Below are 20332 nucleotides of genomic sequence, written 5' to 3' on the forward strand. Positions count from 1 at the left end.
TAATGCCCAGCTAGCTAATCAGCAAGTATTTTCTGGTCATTCTGAATAAAATGAATAAAGTACTAATTAATCACTTGTCTTTATAAAAGGTTTATCCAAACAGCTACTGTTAAATCAGATTAAAGTCTGAAGAGTCTAAAGAGTCAGTCTTAAGTCTGACGAAGTTTGAAGATGGGCTCCAGCGTGAGCCTGAAAGCTTGGAAGAGTAAATCTCTGCTCTCAGTGACTGCCCCAAATTCGATCTTGCATCATTATCCTGGGACACATACACTTGCCCTCATTTGTAAATCAGATTAGCCCACTATTGAGGCAATGGAATCCAATTCTAGCACATCCTAGCTAGTCTATCTGATGACTGTTTCTTGCAACATGGTCAAGTCATTTCAACATTGTATTTCCCCATGCATGCTTTAAAACAATATGCAGCCTGAAAAAGATTAGACCTGCACTGGATAAGATGTAATGGACACTATTATCAAAAATTGAATATGTAAAATTTTCGTGTTTCATATTGTCATGAGTTTCCTGATGTTCAGAGTCATAAAACGGAGAAGCTCCAAACCATTTTGAGGCTGTGACCTCAACCCAAAATACTTGTTATAATATGAAAGATGCAAAACAGCTCCTGTGGAAGAGTGTTGCAAAATATTCTATTTGGTTCATATGTGTACGTTCCGGGATTCAACTATGTGGTTTAAAAGAAAATACAAGGTTAAAAAAATTGATAAAGTTCTATTGCATTAGTCTTAAATCAGATATTAATTGGCTTCTCAAACCTAGAGGCCACAGCCAACTTCACGATGGAAAACAAAGTGCCAGCCCTACATATATGAAGAATATACAAGCTGGAACTATAACACTGGCCTGGTAAATAATAATATACCTGGGAATTGCCTGTCACAGTAGTGTGCATCAAAAGATTGTTGTCCTTACACAGCAGCAACTTTACCATTCTCTTCAAAGCTGGCTGAATCACTAGTAGATGTCGCAAACAGACTCTTTCAATTCTAAAATCCTCCAGTCCAGAATTCTCAACAAGAGGCAAGTTCCTAGTTTGCTCTCCGGAGCTGAGGGTAAAAGAGTACTAATAGCACTTTTCAAGGTATGGGTCAACTTTTCCCAAATTCCACAAACAGCAGTGAGGTCCAAATCAACCACCACACTGTTTCCTGGTTCTGAACCATTGTTCTCTCATGACAGTTCTGGATCATCCAATACTTGGGCATGATCATCCTTTGGAGCTGTAGAAGCATAGACCACTTAGACATAAATTGAATTGCATGCAGTTGAATTGCATCCAATTCAATCAGTTATAGACTGACTGCTACAATATCTGTATGCTAATATAGACTGTAGACTCAACAACAAGTATGTCATTTTTGTCTACAGATAATGAGTTCAAAGCCCTTCAGTGAAGCCTATTTGAACTTCTTCCCAACAAAAGAAACAAGGGCAAATCTGCTCAAAATGAATTTTGGCCAGGAGTAATGTGGGAGACTGGTTAAATTTACAAAAATAGGGAAGACAAGGAGAATCATGTAGGGGACCATTTCAAGAGAAAAAAGAACTACATCTGTGAATCTGTAATAAATGCTTGTTATGACTGTGGTTTGTAAGACATAATTAATTTTGTCAATGAATTGCAGTTAACTTTGGACAGTACAGTTACTGTGTCTTTTACCTCCAGACTTGTCAAACTTGACAAGCTAGCGGTATTACCAAGTTAAATCAACAAGTCAAGGAATGTATCAGATGATCATGAATAATTTCATTTGCTCCGTACCCTATAAGGGCATGCAAAGAAGTCTTAAGGAGGCCCAAGCAAAAAAATCTGCTCAGCCTCCGAACACACAAGGATAAAAGGCCAGTATGATGCTATTTCCATGGACTAATCAAAACTTGGATGGTCCCTGGCAAAAATGCTATGAGCAGAAGGGAAGACATCCTAAAGAGGACACAGCACAGAGTAGACTCAGTGAAGAAACATTCACAGAACTTTGAGCCATTGAGAAAGCAGTAGGCCCAACTACAGGTGGGCATGACCCTGTGGCAATTGTATTGGCTTGAACATGTGATTCTAGGACTATCAGTCACCCCAGATTCATGCTGTTCACAAAGGACATAACATCTGGTGACATAGCACCTGGTGAGGGAGCAGTGAAAAGATGAGCATTTTGGTGCCGAGATGCAGTAGTTGTGGCAGACATCCCCCCATGGGTTCGCTGGTGGCGTTTGAGATGAGCTCGGCGAGCAAAGCGCTTTCCACAAGCTGTGCACGGATAGGGGCGCTCCCCAGTGTGAGCACGCTGGTGAATAAGAAGTTCTGAGCGCTGCAGGAAGCGTTTAGAGCAGACAGAACATGCATGGGGGCGCTCCCCCCGATGCATGCGTCTGTGCTTGCTGAGGTTTGAACTGACACTGAAGCGGCGTCCACACTCTGTGCAGGCATAGGGTTGTTCACCAGAATGTGAGCGGATATGAATAGTGAGGTCAGAGCGTTGCAAGAAGCGTTTCCCACACTCTCCACACCCATAGGGGCGCTCCCCTGAGTGCAGACGCCGATGTTTGCTGAGCGCTGAGCGCTGTGTAAACCGCCTCCCACACTCCCCACAGGAATAGGGTCGGTCAGGTTCTGGAGGTGGAGTTGGGGGTGGAGGAGGTGTTGTGAGGCCTCCACCACATTCCACACAGCGACGTGATCGCCTATGGCGCTCTAAGTGGCAACCCCAGCGGAAACGGCGCCCACAATCTCTACATTGGTGTGGTTTTTCTGCTGCATGACGCTGCTGATGCCGTTCCAAGTTTGCTAGAATTCGGAATCGTTTGCCACATTCCTCACAGGCATGGGGTTTTGGGGACTGGGCAGAAGTTGGGTTACCTGGCAGAGCCTGGGTATTCAGTGGCCCTACAGAATTCAGAGTCAAGGTAGAAGAAAATTCTGAGGCAGAATTCAAGAAAGGAATCAATGCAGAATTATGAGGGGAGTTAGGTCTTAATGGTGGGATTGCAACAGTTCTCCTGCATGATCCACAGTAATGGGGCTTCTCCTCTGCAGGTAAACGCCTTTGTGTGTAATGTGGCTTCTGCCATCCTAAGAACTGAGGTCTTTCAATGAAAGATTGGCAGATTCTCCCAGTTTCCTGGGAGCCATGGCTCATATTTGAGAATGGACTGCGGTTAACACTCTCTCTAGGTTCTACTCCCCATCTTGTTCCTAGAGAGTTTTGCTGGGCAAGAGTATTCTTACACCCTCTCATATCACCACGAATCATCTTGGGTTGCTTTGGTCCTGCCAGTCCCGGACATTTGAGGGGCACTTGCACTTCATTCCCAAATGGTTTTCTGGATAGCATAGCTGGTTCTTCCACTGTTCCAGTCTGAAGTTCCCTTGAAGTTTCCAAATTATTTTGCCCCACTGTTTCATCACCTGTTGAAACAGAAATGCAGTTATAGTTCAGCATCTTGGACAATAAACATGGGTGGAAACATGTGACCTCCATGATACTGATAGAAAATCAGTTCTCATTAACCCAATCAATGGCTATTCTGGCTGTGATGGACTGGAGCAGAGGTTCGGCAATGTTTGGAATATCACAGTTCCCCATCTATGACGTTCCCCCTTCTACATATTTAGGAGAACATTGCTAGTTATTTTGGAGTATTAAATTATAAAGTATTCAGATTTAATCCCTCAAATGTCAAACAAAATAATTCAAGCAGTAAATACCTTCAGTTCAGGTCCAAGAAATTTGCTGCCAAACATTAATAAGTCTACAAATGGCCTACCTGATAGTTTATTAAGAATAAAATATTCAGTTGATGAAGATTTTTAAGTTTAAAATTAGGTTTCTTAATCACAGTTTTAGCTCAGGACTCTGAATTCCTCACCATCCCAACCAAATCCACAGAGTATTGCTAAATATATGTTATATTTTCATGACACTTTATTTATATGGTTTTTCCATCATTCTCCTTCGCCATACCACAGAAACAGATAATTGCAATGTTTGTTCTGAATTATTATTAGGACTCTTGCACTTGGGAAAAATTCTGCTTTAAGATATGGCAGCCTGTATCTGGCAAGGATTCAGAAAAATCTAAATAAATCTGTCATTTTACATTACTCAAAAAAAGGAATCAGAGAGCAGAAGGCAGGCTAAAGGAAGGAATCTATGAAGAAAGGATAAAAAGAATGCAGTACATACATCAGTACTAGACTTTTTTTTCCTGTTTTGCTATTAATAGGAAGAAAGGATAGCTGGGGGTAGGGAGTGTAGGAGTGAGAGAAAAAGGCTTCAAGCCAAGATGATTTCTTAATATTGAGACTACTCCAAACCATAGATAGTATTATATATGCCTAGAATACATATATTTATATATTTGGAACTCTCTCTTTCTCCCCACTCCCTCTCCCTCCCCTTTGTAAGATAAGATCTGCCTCCACTCTCCTATCTTTCCACAGGAGCCTAAAGACTTGGCTCGCTTGTTGGCCTGACGTCCAAATGGGGAAATTCTATGCTGGAGGTGGCTGCTGGATTGATGGCTGACTCCTTCTCCACCCCTCCCCGCCATTCTCTATTCCCCGTCCATCCATCTTTTGTTATCTTATTGATGTATTTTCATTGTGTTCTTTTTCATTGTTTATTTGGTGGTACAGTGGTTAGAGTGCAGTACTGCAGGCTACTTCTGCTGCAGCCAACTGCCTGAAATTTGGCAGATCGAATCCCACCAGGCTCAAGGTTGACTCATCCTTCCATCCTTCCAAGGTGAGTAAAATGAGGACCCAGATTGTTGGGGGCAATATGCTGACTCTGTAAACCGCTTACAGAGGGCTGTAAAGCACTATAAAGTGGTATATAAGTCTAAGTGCTATTGCTATTATTGATCTATTGTTGTACTTTTGTTTTGTTTATATTCTTTTCATTTCTTCTTCTATTATAGTTGTAAGCTTCCTAGGGTAGCCCCATGGTGAAACAGGCAGGAAATATATTTGATAAATAAATAATATTAATAAATAAGTTTAAAGTGTTAGATATGGACTTGGAATTTCTGTCATTGCTTAACCATACAGTTCACTGAGTGATTTTGGCCATTTCTCTCAGATCAGCCTATTTCATAGGAATTTATCAGATCAGCCTATTCCACAGGAATGTATTGATTCACTTATTTATAACAAGTGCTTTCATCATTAAAAAATCTAAGTGGTTTACAAAAACAGAATACAATAACTTATACAACATATAACTTAATGAAATACAAAATAATTATGAAATCATCGTCATAAGTATAGGTAGTTCCCGACTTATAACCATATATATTAGTGCCTGTTCAGAGTTACAATGGCATTGAAAAAAATACTTATGAGCAGTCCTCAAAGTTATGACTATCACACATCTCCATGGTCACATGATCAAAAGTTTGATGCTTCGCAACCAGCATAAATTTTTCTTTTTACAATGCATTATTTTTATTCAAGACTTTAAAATACAAACTCCCAAAAAGTAAACAAAACAAAACACAATTAGACTACAGAAAAAGTGCATAACATTAAAAAAAACACCAGTTAAATACTGATCAATATACTTTAAAGATAACTTTAATTTATAAATTTCTAGAACAATATTTACCCAACCCAGTTAGCCTGATATCTAACTACTATATGGAAACATAGTTAACAGGTAAAACCAACAACTAAGTTAAACTTCAAAACTTTCTGTTAACAGTCTATTTATTGTATTTCAGATGCAGAAAGTCCACAACAGCTTCTGGTCTATCATAGGTCACCACAGTCATTGTCTCTGGTCCATCCAGAATCAAATATCCTCAACTGATTCTTAATAATGAGGCTTTTCCTTAAGCTATTAATTGGGATCCTTCCTAACAATTGGATTTTATTCTCCAAAATTATAAAATCCTGCTGTGTATATCTCCACTGCATTTGCTGTACAAAAAAGTATCCTGTAAATTGCAACATAACTTCTCTTAATATCTATTGGGTATGATAAATCCATTTCCCAACCTTCCTCAATCTTCTTGAAAAAGTTGAGTTCATAACTGTTCAATTCTACTAATTCTGAATCTTTAAAATCCAAACCTTTGAGTCCTTTTGCCAACTTGCATTTTCCAAGTCCAGATGATCCTACAGGCTATGTCAGCAGCAAATTACATTCCAATCCATCACATTGTAAATCTTGTACTATTGTTACTTGCATTTGGTTAACATCTTCAAATTGGTTTAAAATTTTATCAAGTTTTTTATCAAAATTTTCAGTTGGACTTGTAAATAGAAAAATATTCTTTCTGCCCTGCTTTTCCAATAAGTTTTGTCTTTATATATTGCTTGCATTTTGACTATATTTTCATATAGTCAAAATGCTTTAATAGTTAAAGTTTTTATAACTGAAACTTTTATAGCACATCATAAACAACTCCTCAGACAAGAAAAACACTTTAGCTAATTAACCTCAAAAAACATTGTTTCCCAACAACAAAAAAAGATTTTCATCAAAAATTTAAAAATTAAGACTAGCGTTTTTAAAAAATGGTTATAAAGTACAAAATCTTGTAATAAAAGTTTGATATTCAGATGTAAATCAAATTAAATCAAATCTCTTTCACTACCCAAAGCTTACCGTGTCTTCTATGCTGAAAAAGCAGAAGTGATTTCTAGTAGCTAATGAAACAATAAAAACCTTTAAAATCCAGCAGGGAGTTATATTAAATCAGCATTCAACTAGCTGATTGACATTTGAAGATAAAAATCGGGGGGAATCAAAACATGCCATTAAAACTGCAGGTGTTCTTAAAACAGCAGATAGATAGAAGGAAAAATGGAGTTTCTTCTTCCAAATGCTCCCCAATGAGAATTGCAATCTTCTAGGTTCTCTTCTCAGGTAGATCCAGTCATCCAAGAGTCATCCTGAGTCATTGGTAGCAGTTCCCGTTCAAATCCGGGAAGTGTGCTGCCAAAGGAGCAGCTTTGGCAGCAAAACCAGCTGTCTGTATGCAGGAAAAAATTTTTCCTGCTGAGTCAGGAAAAATTCTTGGAAAAATTGCAACCAACACATCCTGAAGTCATGTGGTCACCATATGCAACCTTCCCAGTTGGCTTTCAATAAGCAAAGTCAATGGGAAAAGATGGATTCACTTATTGACCATGTCTTTCATTTAACAATTGCAGTGATTCATTTAAAAACCACAGCAAAAAAGGCTGTAAAATCAGGTCCAACTCACTTAGCCATCCTCAGTAGTTAATGCCACACTTTTGTCAAACTCCTTGAATTAAAACGGAAAGCTTTCATTTTGCTCACATCTTGTGTGTTTCATTTTCATTATACATGGAGGGAAGTAAGCAGTGGGGTGCCACAAGGTTCTGTCTTAGGCCCAGTACTTTTCAATGTCTTCGTTAACAACTTAGATGAGGGAATAGAAGGGGAACTTACCAAATTTGCAGATGATACTAAGCTGGCAGGAATAGCTAACACCCAAGAAGATAGGCTCAAGATCCAGATGGATCTTGACAGACTAGAACACTGGGCCATATCTAACAAAATGAAATTCAATATAGAGAAAAGTAAAGTCCTACACTTAGGCAAGAAAAACCGAAAGTACACATAGGCTCAGTAGGAATAACTGTGAGAGGGATCTTGGAGACTTAGTGGACAGTCAGCTAAATAGGAGCCAGCAGTGTGCAGCAACAGCCAAAAAAGCTAACACAATCATAAGTTGCATTAACGGGGATACAATCAAGATCAAGATCAAGATCAAGTAGTATTAATACTACTCTATAAAGCCTTAGTAAGAACATACTTAAGAGTACTGTATCCAGTTTTGGTCACCACACTATAAAAAAGATGTTGAGACTCTAGAAAAATACAGACAAGAGCAACCAGGGTGATTAGGGGACTGGAGGCTAAAACATACAACGAACGGTTGCAGGAACTGGGCTTGGCTAGTCTAGTAAAGAGAAGGACCAGGGGAGACATGATAGCGGTCTTCCAATATTTGAGGGGCTGCCACAGGGAGGAGGGGGTCAAGCTATTTTCTAAAGCACTCGAAGGCCAGACAAGGAATAATGGATGGAAACTGAACAAGGAGAGATTTAACCTGGAACTAAGGAGAAACTTTCTGACAGTGAGAACAATCAACCAATGGAACAGTTTGCCCTCGGAAGTTGTGGGAGCGCCATCACTTGAGACTTTCAAGAAGAGATTGGACTGCCATCTGTCAGGAATGGTGTAGGGTCTCCTGCTTGGGAAGGGGTTGGACTAGATCAGGGTCCCCAACCACCGGGCCGCGGACGTACCGGTCCGTGGATCACTTTGCACCGGGCCGCAAAGAAAATAAAAATAAAAATAAAATAAAAATGGCGGCTTTCTTCGCTTCGGTGAATGCTGCTGGGATCAGGGATCAAGGACACAAATGAAAGAAGGGGAGGGAGGAAGCAACCAAAGCCTGTCCTACTCTCTGGCTCAGTGGCCGGTTTCCTCCCGCCTCGTTCCTCTCTCAGTCGCTCTCTCGCTCCTCCACCAGCCCAGGAAGAAACTGCTTCAAAGAAGCCGGCAGGGTGGCTTTTCCTGTCGGGCGCAGCTCCCAGCGCCCGTTCACCCCCACCCCACCGCCAATCAATCCAGGTTCAATCCAGTGCTCCGTTCTGCCTGCCTGCCTTCGTTTCTGGTTGTTTGGAGCAGCTTGGCTGAGAATAATAACTATTCGCCTCTTTTACTCAGCCAAAGCTGCTCCGAAACAACCAGAAACAAGGCAGGCAGGCAGAACAGAGCACTGGATTGAACCGTGGGCGGCGGGGGGGGTGGCGGCGCTCCGAGGAGCTGCGCCAACAGGAAAAGCCACCCTGCCGGCTTCTTTGAAGCAGTTTCTTCCTGGGCTGGTGGAGGAAGAAGCGACGAGAGGAACGAGGCAGACACCTGAGGATGAGGCTGAGGAGGGAGGGAGACACCTGAGGGATGAGGCTGAGGGAGGCAGGGCCGAGAGGCAGGGCTTCTCAGCTGTCCTGCAGGGACTTGTCCTGAGCCGCGGAGACAGCCGTGGGCCGCCGCCGCCCAGCGCTCAGTTTTGAAGGCGCTCCTCAGCCAGGCGCAGTTCCTGAATATGCAGCTGAAACCCTCCGTTTTAAATGTCCCAATAGAAGAGAATATCTGTCGCTCAGGGTTGCAATGAGGAGGCATTGGCGCTCCCTGAACTTGGTGGTTTGCTGGCAGGCGTTTTATTACCCGACTAGGTAACAACATGTTACCTAGTCAGGTAATGAAACGTCTGCAAGCTCCACCAAACTCGGACTCCTTCCCTCCACCCCCGGTCCTTGAAAAAGTGTTTCTGCGTGAAACTGGTCCCTGGTACAAAAAAGGTTGGGGACCACTGGACTAGATGACCCACAAGGTCCCTTCCAACTCTGATTATCTGTTTATCTGTTTATTTCAAATTCAGTGTGGTTGTGTTCAGAGGCCGAATGCCAAAAAAACACAAAAACCCATCACTTTCATTACCCCAGTCTACATGAGACTTGACTGTACATCCTTAGCGTGTGGGTACAAGTGGAGGCAGGGGCATCTCTCTTTCTCTCTGTGCTTCATCAATCAATATCATTTTTGCTGCTGAAGAGATTCGATTAGAGGAGATTGTTTCAGAGAAAACAAAGATGTAAATGAGATCAACAATAGTGACTTTAGAATGTAAAAAGGCCGATTGTTTTTAAAAAATTTAATATTTCAGACAGGATAGGCAATGTTTTTATCCAAGAGTTCCACATGCTCCAACAAAATACCTACCTCTGTGTCGAGGGCTCCTGGTCACTCTTTTCCGCCGCCTGACTCTTCTCTGCTGCTGCTGCTCCTGCTCTTTCACCAACTCCCTGAGCATCTTCTCCACTTGAGCTTTCCCTATAGTTTGCAAAATTACTCCAAGTTGCCTCCGGAAGTCTGGAAAGAGACCTTCCCCACTTGACCCATCTGTAGTTGCTGCTGCTTCGCCCTGTAAAGGAGCCAGCTGCCCTTGTTCAGGTTCCATTTCTAAGCCTATTAAGAGAAAATAAAAACAATATAATATTTCTACAGAAATCCTGCAGAAAAGGGAGACCAGAGTACAACAGAAAATATAAAAACAAACAAGCAGAAGGAAGTTGGGGGGGAGAGTTGGGTGTATTACTTTGATCTAATCTGTATTTTTTTCAGCTTCCAGAAAACAAGGATAAAAAGTTGACGTTGTAGAATATATCTGTATTAAGTAGAGCTGATTTGACATTAGCTGCACCAGCAAGGATGTTCAAAAAAGCAAGATTTATAAACTGCTGGAAAAGTAGTATCACAGATCAGAATTATCTTGGTTCCTGGAATCATGAAGTTCCATTTACCCAAACCTGTCAGTGATTGTTCTAAAACTCAAAATATGCTATTTTCTCAGTCTGGATAACATGTTGTTGAGCAAAGCTCTTCTTTTTGTTCTCAGTTTGATTACAGTACTTCAAATTGCTGAACTGCAGTTCCCATCAGTCATTAATGTTAACCCTAACCCTGTATTGATGGAATCCGTATATCAACAATCTGGAGCATTTTTAACAGGAATTTTACATGTAATATAAAATTAAGGCAAATATTTATTTCTATCGTGAACCTATTTTTATTAATAGCAATAGTACTTAGACTTGTGTACAGCTACATAGTGCTTTATAGCACTTTCTGAGTGGTTTACAAATGTCAGCATATTGCCCTCAACAATCTGGATCCTCATTTTACTGATTTTAGAAGGATGGAAAGCTAAGTCAATTTTGAGTTGGTCAGGATCGAGCTCCTGGCTGTGGGCAGTTAGTCTGTAATGCTACATTCTAACCACTATGCCACCATGGCTCTTAATGATTACTCCAGTTTATTTAACAATTTCCCTCTCTACCACATTAACATTTATAATGTTGCAATAACTTCTAGAAGGATTCCATGCAAGGCTTTTGGTGTTTTATATGGGCCTGCGGTCACAATCCTTACAATTTGGAGATGGAGAACTTTTTAGGATCCACTCAGCAAAAATCACCCATGGCTTTTCTTAAAGGTCTTACCAGGGGCCAAACCTTGGCGTCCTCGAGTCTCTGTAAAGGCAGTTATCCGGGGCCAGCTTATGGCAAGTTCTTCTGCTAAAAAAATAAAAAATCAAAAGAAAACACATTCACTGAGCTGGCTTAATATTGTGTTCTGAGAACATCTGAAGCACACTGGAGGAGGCTTATGTAGATTTTATCAGTAAGAATAATTAGCTTTTAATTGATATTTTCTTCCCTTCATTATTCATTCTCCCCATGTAACAAGCAGCTGTTGGGAAATTTGGAGAATATCTTCAAAGATAGAGGTAAACAGTCTGGTGTCTTCCATAAGCACTGGGGCCATTAGTTGCCAGCCCAATGGATATCCAAGAAGGCTGTTCTATTCCAAACACCCAAAGGCAACCTCAAAGCATCTATCCATCTTGAGCACCATATCCATAAAGAGTAACCCACAAGGAAATAGGTCTATGTTAACCCGACAAGATGCCACAGATAGGATTCTTTCATGGACATTCTTATGCAGAAGGTGATTCCTTACAAGCAGCACATTTTGAACTCTCCATTCAAGTGGTTTATTTTATTTTAGTAGCCTATTAGTGTGATCGGTCAAGAAGAACAATTCTTCTGTTTTAGTACAATCCTGCCTCAATCACACTGAGAAACTCTAGAATTTAAAGAATATGCTATTGCACTAAAAGTCTCAGTCACATGCATGAAATAAGAGGACTGGAAAATGGCTTTAATTTGGTACCACTACACATTTTTTTTACTTGCCTGTTGTCAAAATCTGTTAAATTGCTCTTACAAGACTCATTAATCAGTCTTAATCAGTGTTATGTGGATACACCAATAAATCAGTGTTCATTTCAAAAAAAGATTCATTTTAAAGTTATTCTCTGAAACCTTCCCGTCTTATTGGCTTCAATGTTACTTATAACTGAAATTATATTAATTAACTGAAATAACATTAATACTTTCCCAGCTTGTTATAAGTACACGCAGCTGAAGGTCAAGTTCTAGTCTAGCATTGAAATTTGAAGAAATGTAATCCCTTACCCAACGAGATCACTGTTTCATAGCTCTCCTGCATGTTGGTCCACATAAGAATTTCCTTTCTAAAGTTCGTGAAGACTTTTTCCTGTGTCTCTCAAGAGGTTGCAGAAAGCACTTAAATCAAATAAAAAGTAATTGAAGAATCTATTTGTCACAGAAATCATTGTCACTTCAGTGATCTTGGCAATCAGATGTACAATAGTAATTTGGATTACTATGTCAATCTAGAACTCTAGATCAAGAATTGATTTAAGAATGAGATGGGCATCATATAAATAGAGGATGGATGGATGAATGGACTGATAGAGACAGACAGGCAAACAGACAGACTTACATGGGAAGCATAGAAATCAAAAAGCTAAGAGAAAATACTGCTTGAGGGTTTTGCATAATACTGAAGATTATATTCTCCCAGAAGGCAGTTCTATTCCCTTTTTAAATTGAAAGGATGAACTATGTACATGTATGGATGTTTGTATGGGAAAGAGAGAACAGATGCACACCCATGCTCCAGTTATGCAGGCCCACATATCACATATTTACTGAAGCTGTTTTCACATGTTGCACAAATCATGCAACAATCATATTAGGCTTAAAACAGCCATTTTGAATCTAGTGAACTTCATCTATACTGGAATATACAAACCCAAATTCTTAGTCAGTGGATTAATTGGAGTTGTGATCTGAATACATTTTGAGGACAGTAACTTGAGGAAGGTTTTTTCCTGTCCTCTGAGAACTGTGAATCTCTATCTTAGGAGAGAGAAAAAAGGAGCAATATGATACAGTTGAATATAAACCATAGGAAATAAGTTGACTGCCCTAAACATGACTAGACATATATACATAATACATAATTACATAATATACATAATTTTAGAATATATGCTTTCAAAAATACATTTAATGCAAATTATATTAATGCAGACATATTTACAAATTATGATATCACATAAGTATGGCTATCCCAAAGCTGGGACTGAGTGCAGCTTCTCTTTAGAAGTAAAGTATATAGAATGGTAAATTTGGGTTTCTTTCTTTAATACAAAACAGTCTTTAAATCCTCTGTACTAAAATATGTTCTTATGTTTCATGATTTTTGTATCATTTATTACATAAAATGGCTACATTTTAATTTTCTGTCAGAGAAATACAATGCTATAGGCATTTATGAAAAATAAAGAGATTGCATGCTGTGCAAATTCCAGTGGAACAACAGAATTAGTCTGTTGTAGTCAAGGCAATTATCTAGCATAAATTTGGGATAATACATGTATGCTCATGAATAGGCATATCACAGGTGGCACCAAGAACTCTGAAGTTATATATTTAAAATATTTGTATAGCTGTCCATCTTTACTTAAGATAATCCTGGGTGGATCACAATGTTTTGGCACAAGATCTAAATTATGTGGAAGTGGGAGTGGGTACAAAAACTGTGAAGGTGGGTTCAAGGGGCGGAAAAGATTACAAAAGGCAATTGATGCTGGGCCCTCCTCCTTATCCCCTTCCTCCATCAAAGTAACCCATCCTCACGTGGTACTAACAGTACTATTGTCCCTTCCTCTGGGCATCCCACTCCTCAGCCCAAGATTTGCATGCAGGTCTGAAAGTCCAGGCAAGAAAACGGGATATCAATCCCAGACCGAAGTCCATCTATATCCCGCACAGCCTCCATTGTTTCCTCCATGTGCATCGGACCTTACGCTGGGAAGGGGAGGCAGTCCGGGTAGGGGCTGAAGAGCCCGGATTCGTGTACGCTTCTCTCTCACCCTTACATTGTTTCTCTCTCACCTCTTACACTGTTTACCTGCAGTTAGGCACAGACTACAGCGCCTGGCGCCTGCACGGGAATGGTGATGAACGATTAGAAAGCCCCCCTCTCTCCCTTGCAGGGAGCTAGGATAAAAGAGAGGGGGTTTAGGCAAGCCAGCTGCAAGATCCAGGAAGCTCAATTCCACATCCTGGCTGAAGAAAAGAAGGACAGGGGGAAAAAGAGAGAGAGAAGTCCTTCCCTTCCCGCGGTCGACCTCAAAGCAGGGCCCTCTTGTGGTTGATAGATCTCTTTCTTCTCTAAGCCTCGCTCCCTTTCTGTGCTTCTGAAAACTAAAAAGGCTAAAGAGAAGAATTTACGGTATCCCTGATGTTATAGATTACAAATATCAAAACTCGCAGCCAACCGGTAAGGAATGCTGGGAGCGGTAGTTTTACAATCTGTGCAGAGGTATAGATTTTTTTCCCCTTCTGGAGTATTTACCTCGCTTTTTTCCAGGTAGTGTAATGGGGGAAAAAAGGCTAATGAGATTAGAAACAATGTAGAAATCTCTTATCTGTGTATATTTGTAAAGTGAATTTTAGAAATCTAACATGTATGCAACTTATACAGGGATACCTTGTTTTTTGAACTTTGCTTTATTGTACTTTGAAGATATAATATTGCATTACAAGACCCTTCATCAACAAAAAAGTAGCAATAATTCTATTCTATTCTATTCTCTGAAGATGATGTTTACCTTTTTTTAGCAATAAAATGCTTTCAATTGAGGGGTCTACATTTTTTAGACATAAAGCCATTGTAAACTTAATAGACTACAGTAGAGTGTAAACATATCTTTTATATGCACTGAGAAAACCAATGATTTGTATGTCTCACTTAACTTACAATATTCATTTAGTGACTGTTCAGAGTTAGAGCGGCACTGAAAAAAGTGGCTTATTACAATTTTCATGCTTATGACCACTGCAGCATCCCCATGGTCGCATGATCAACATTCAGATGCTTGGCAACTGACTCATATTTATGACAGTTGCAGTGCGCCACGTGATCTACTTTTGTAATCTTCTGAGAAGCAAAGTCAATAGGGAAGCCAGGTTTACTTAATAACCATGTCACTAACTTAACCACTGCAATGATTCATGAAACAACTCTGACAAGAAAGGACATAAATTGTGGCAAAATTTACAAAACAACTGTCTCACTTAACATAAATTGTGGTCATTAGTAGAAGTACAGTACCTGTATATGCTTCATCAGGGTGGTCTGGAATTAAACCTGCAATATTTTTGAGGTATGCCTTGTAGGTTGCTTCTCAAGATAAATTTGATACTGGCAAAACTGAACTGGGGATAGAACTAAGACTCAACGCAAATTATTGAGATGACCGCAAAGGAATTGAAGTAATTATACCTGTATTTAATAATGTATTAGTTGTAAATGAAATTATATTTGATACACTGTTTTTCCACCCTCATGCAATATATTCTGGAATGTGACTATTGCAATATTGTGTGTGTGCAGCCCTTGGCCCAGAAAATCTACCCCTTCCTGGTTTCTATATCATAATAATTAAATCTATTCAATATTACACATAGTCCTCAACTTACTACCACAATGGAGCTCAAAATTTCTGTTGCTCAGTGCGACAGTTTTTAAGTGAATTTTGCCTCATTTTATGACATTTCTTGTTACAATTGTTAAGCGAATCACTGCAGTAATTAAGTTAGTAAAATGGTATTAAGTGAATGTGGCTTCCCCATTGACTTGGCTAATCAGAAGGTTACAAATTTATTTATTTATTTATTGTATTTGTCAAGCGATCGTAAGATAACAGGTATAAGTATAAACATAGTTATGAATACATGAAATGGATACATATATGAAAAATAAAAAGAAACATTAGGACAGGGATTGTAGGCATGTTGGTGCACTTATGCACACCCCCTACAGACCTCTTAGGAAAGGGATGAGGTCAATAGTAGACAGGTTAAAGTTTCTGGGGTTTGGGGAAGAAACCACAGAGTCAGGCAGAGTATTCCAGACATTGACCATTCTGTTAATGAAGTCTTATTTCCTGCAATCAAGTTTGGTGCAGTTTACCTTGAGTTTGTATCTATTGTGTGCTCTTGTATTGTTATGGTTGAAGCTGAAGTATTCATTGACAGATAGGACATTGCAATATATAATTTTATGTACTATACTTAGATCAGACCGAAGACGGCATAATTCTAGGTTTTCTAGGTTTAGAATTTCAAGTCTGGTGGCATAAGGTATTCTGCAACAAGTAGAGGACCCGGGACACTGCAACCATCATAAATATGAGCCAGTTGCCAAGTATCTGAATTTTGTTCACATGACCATGAGGATGTTGCAACAGTTTTATGAAAAATGGTCATAAATCATTTTTTTCAGTACTATTGTAACTTTGAATGGCCACTAAATGAACTGTTGTAAATCGAGAACTACCTGTACTAAGACAAATTTAAAAATAACATTTCAGATTAACAAAATGTATGAAGTGGGAGGATGACATGTGCATCGTCACACCAATGATTGTACTTGCAGCATCAGAAACCATAGGACATGTATTTTTTGTGTGATGATGTAATTAAGCATCATTGTTGGCCATGAGCCCAACAAATAACTTCAATTTAGTAGAAACAGTATGAAATTATTGTTTCTAGCACCACTGAATAATTATACGTGGAAATACTCCCTTTGCCTCAAATTCATTAAATTATTTAGTTTCAATGGCTGTAGAATTTCATGGAATCTTTCATGGCTCAGTGCCAAGAATATTAGGAACAAAAAATGAAAATACTGAATAATTAGCAATCATATATACTATTTGCTATAAAGATGTTACATCTAATTATCTTTCCTTATATTTCCTTAATTGTGGTTCAATAAAACCATCTGATTAAATCAATTTTAAGCTGAGCATTGAACACATAGACAACACTTTATACAACAATCCTCCCTTATTATAAGAGAATTTGTGAAAAAATATAGGTTAGGAAGATAATGCATATGGATTGTAATTCCATAGTATACAAAAGCTCATAGTATACAAAAATTCTTTTACCTGTCATATTGGCACCTGGAGAGTGAGTGACTACATGTGCATTGCAACATCATTGATTTGTAACATCATTGTGTTTTATTCTAGACATCTATGTTTGGAATAAGAATGCATGCATACGTACAAATAATCTATTTTAACAGCATCACTATTGCCACCTATTGGCTAATCTATTGGGACAATGGGGTCTTTAGTACTCTCAGAGTTTGTTTATTTTCTTGCAGATCTTTCATTACTGAATTTGTACCTATTTGGTAATGAAATGTCTGCAAGAAAACAACCAACATCATTAATAGTACAAGGGAGTGAGTTTGCTCTCTATTTATGTAAAAGTAGTTTTCCCTATCAATGTTGGTGGAAGTGTTCCAAGTAGTTCCAAGTGCATTGATGTTGTTGCCTAGTTGCAATAAAAAAACCAAGGTCAATAAACACCACGAACTTACCATTCAATCATGAGCTACAAATAATTTTTCCTATTGGATATACTGGAAGACAAACACTATTACCTTTACTATATAAAGCTACACACTTTTTCTGTAAAGTGGAAGAGTAATAATACTGAAAGCAAAACTGCACTTTCACCTTTTTCACACTCCAATCCACTCCAATCCCAGTGGTGGGATTCAAATTTTTTTACTACCGGTTCTGTGGGCGTACTTAGTGGGCATGGCTTGGTGGGCATGGCAGGGGAAGGTTACTGCAAAATCTCCATTCCCTCCCCACCCCACTAACCTGCTTTCCAGCTCCGTTCCCTGTGCAGGGCATCGATCAGCTGGGACTCAGGAGGCAGAGAACAGATGGGGGCGGGGCCAGTCAGAGGTCGTATTTGCCGGTTCTCCGAACTACTCAAAATTTCTACTACCGGGTCTCCAGAACTGGTCAGAACCTGCTGAATACCACCTCTGACCAGATCCAATCTCAAATGTCTACGATTCTCCATATCACAACTCTTGCAGGCACTCAACAGAGTCAATCATTATTCCCTCCAACTGGCTAATTAGGGAGCATCAAGCTAGATTTAATGCTGGTACAAACTCTCCTTTGCATACTTTCTTCAATGTCCTTGTTTTTGCTGGGAAGCCAAATAAAAAGCACTACTTCTGGTTGAGTGGCTACAGGTAGTCCTTCACTTACAACTATTCATTTAGTGACTGTTCAAAGTTACATCAGCAATGAAAAAAATGACTTATGATCATTTTTCACACGTAGGACAGTTGCACCATGATCATGTGGTCAGAATTCAGATGCTTGGCAACTGACTCAGAATTAGGACATATGACCACCTGGGATCATATGACCACCTTTTGAAACCTTCTGACAACCAAAATCAATGTGGAAGCCAAGCTCACTTAACAACCATGTTACTAATTTAATAACTGCAGTGATTCGCTTAACACTGTGGCAAGGAAGGTAGTAAAATAGGGCAAAATTAACAAGTGTCTCATTTAGCATCAGAAATTTTGGGCTTAATTGTGGTGGTAAGTCAAGGACTACTTGTACTCCCAAATTGAACGACATCAAAGTATTAAAGCAATCTGTCAACTGCAATGAAAGCGGGAAGAAAAATGTTAGAAAGCACTTAGCAAGAAGTTTCCAGAAATCAAAAACAGTCTGCTCCAAGTCTCAAGTGTCTTCAGCACCTTAAATCACAAAGAAGCACAGATGTTTTGCAATTTGAGGTTTTGGATACATCAGCAGGAGAAAACTGGTTTAGCTAGCTAGCAGAGATGCTAGTGTTGGAACTTTTGTGTGTGACGCAGCTGTGCCAAAGGCGATACATAAATAATAATAAAGCAAATGGAGTGGAATAAGCTTAATCTTCAGGTGTGTTAGGTGAAAATTGAATTTCCACACATTTGCAAGAACAATGAAATTAGTTTTTAAACCACAATCCTTACTTTGTGAAAAGCTGCTTTGGTATGCTAAATTATTGGACATATTTACTTGTATTAAATCATAAATCGTGACAATTACTGCAGTCTGATATGTTTTAGCATGTTGGAGGACCATAGTTACTGGGATTTGTTGATCATGGTTTATGGATTAGCATGTAGAAATACAGCCATTCTTTTTTGGCAGCTGAATTTTCATCCCTTTGCATCTCAATGTAACTGCAATTAGGACAGTTTAGAGAAGGCAAAAACCTGTCAATTCTCTAATATCCCAGCCAGTCAGCTTTTTCAGAAGAACCAAGGATAAACCTGGAGTCTTTTCATAGATGTCTTCAGCAAAATCAGATTACATCAAAATAGGGTGTTGTGATTGATATCATGATGCAAAGCCTATCCTTTATGTATTTGCATCTGGATATGTTTGATTGTATTTTTTGGAAGTTGGGAGATTAGTACTTTATTTTTTCCAATTTCCCTCTGCATAAACCTCCTGCATATGTATTACAGGTAATCCTCGACTTTCAAATGGTTGCTTAGCTATGGTTCAAAGTTATGGCAAGTCTCTCCCCCTGCCCTCAAAGCTAATTTACCTATTATATGATTTAGCAACCTGATTTGGAAGTTGCAACGGATGCATCACTCCCCTGCAGTCACACGACTGAATTTTGGGTGCTCGCTAACTGCTCAGCTTTACAGCTATTTGCAGTATCCCAGTCATGTGATTGCAGGTTTCGACCTTTCTTCCTACCCCATTGGATAAAACGTATTAATTACTGTTGCATTAACAACCACCACAAAAAATCCAAATTTGTTCCAGTCAAATGATGTATCTTAGGACCATAACAATTTATGACTAATTCCAAGCTGAATTAAGTTGTAAGTGAACACTACTTGTAAATAAAACTATATTGGGTAGAATGTTTCCTTCAAGACATAGTTTTTGATAGTGTTCAATCTGTACATTTTAACATGTTAATACTTTCAGAAAATTATAATAAAAGGTTAATAAAGAAGGGAAAAAACTCTAAAGTACAATAAAATTGCTGGAAAAAATGTAGAAATCATCTTATACAGAATGGTAGTGTAATATCTAGTATGAGATTATTAGATTAGCATGACAATAATTAGGGAGATATCAAATGTATTCCACATCCAAAGCAATATATATATATATATTTTTGAAACAAATTTTATTAATTTTAAAGACAAACAAAGCATCATTAGACATTAAAACATTAAACCTTTTTCCATTACTAAGATTCTTACAAGGCAGATAAAACACTGTTTTATACAACTATGCTTCTAATATATCCCATTTCCACTTAAATCAGATTTCTCATTATTTCTCTTTATTCAATTACATTTCTTCAATATTTATCATTTTATACTCATCATATTCATATTTCCCTCTGCCTTGTTTACAATTATTCTTCTCACTTTCTCCCAAGGTTTGTTAAATCTCAATCAAACATACACACACA

At 38.9% G+C, this 20332-nt stretch overlaps 1 protein-coding gene across 2 annotated transcripts; it reads right to left on the minus strand.

Annotated features, from left to right (window-relative positions):
* Positions 1 to 633: 633 nt before the first annotated feature.
* On the minus strand, positions 634 to 13687 carry LOC113413528 (uncharacterized). 2 transcript variants are annotated; one of them, XM_087945487.1, is made up of 4 exons: positions 12104 to 13687; positions 11066 to 11137; positions 9786 to 10031; positions 634 to 3427 (listed from the first exon to the last, which is right to left on the minus strand). In XM_087945487.1, exons 1-4 carry the CDS (start codon positions 12147 to 12149, stop codon positions 2091 to 2093), a joined length of 1701 nt encoding a protein of 566 aa, XP_087801613.1. In that variant the 5' UTR covers positions 12150 to 13687; the 3' UTR covers positions 634 to 2090. The 2 variants fall into 2 exon arrangements, with proteins under 2 accessions (XP_087801613.1, XP_026525649.1); XM_026669864.2 differs by having other exon boundaries at positions 11066 to 11140.
* Positions 13688 to 20332: the final 6645 nt, after the last annotated feature.

This window comes from Notechis scutatus, chromosome Z, assembly GCF_049901735.1.
Source record: "Notechis scutatus isolate UNSWTSFEM ecotype Mainland chromosome Z, rNotScu1.2, whole genome shotgun sequence".
NCBI classification, from domain to species: Eukaryota; Metazoa; Chordata; class Lepidosauria; order Squamata; family Elapidae; genus Notechis; species Notechis scutatus.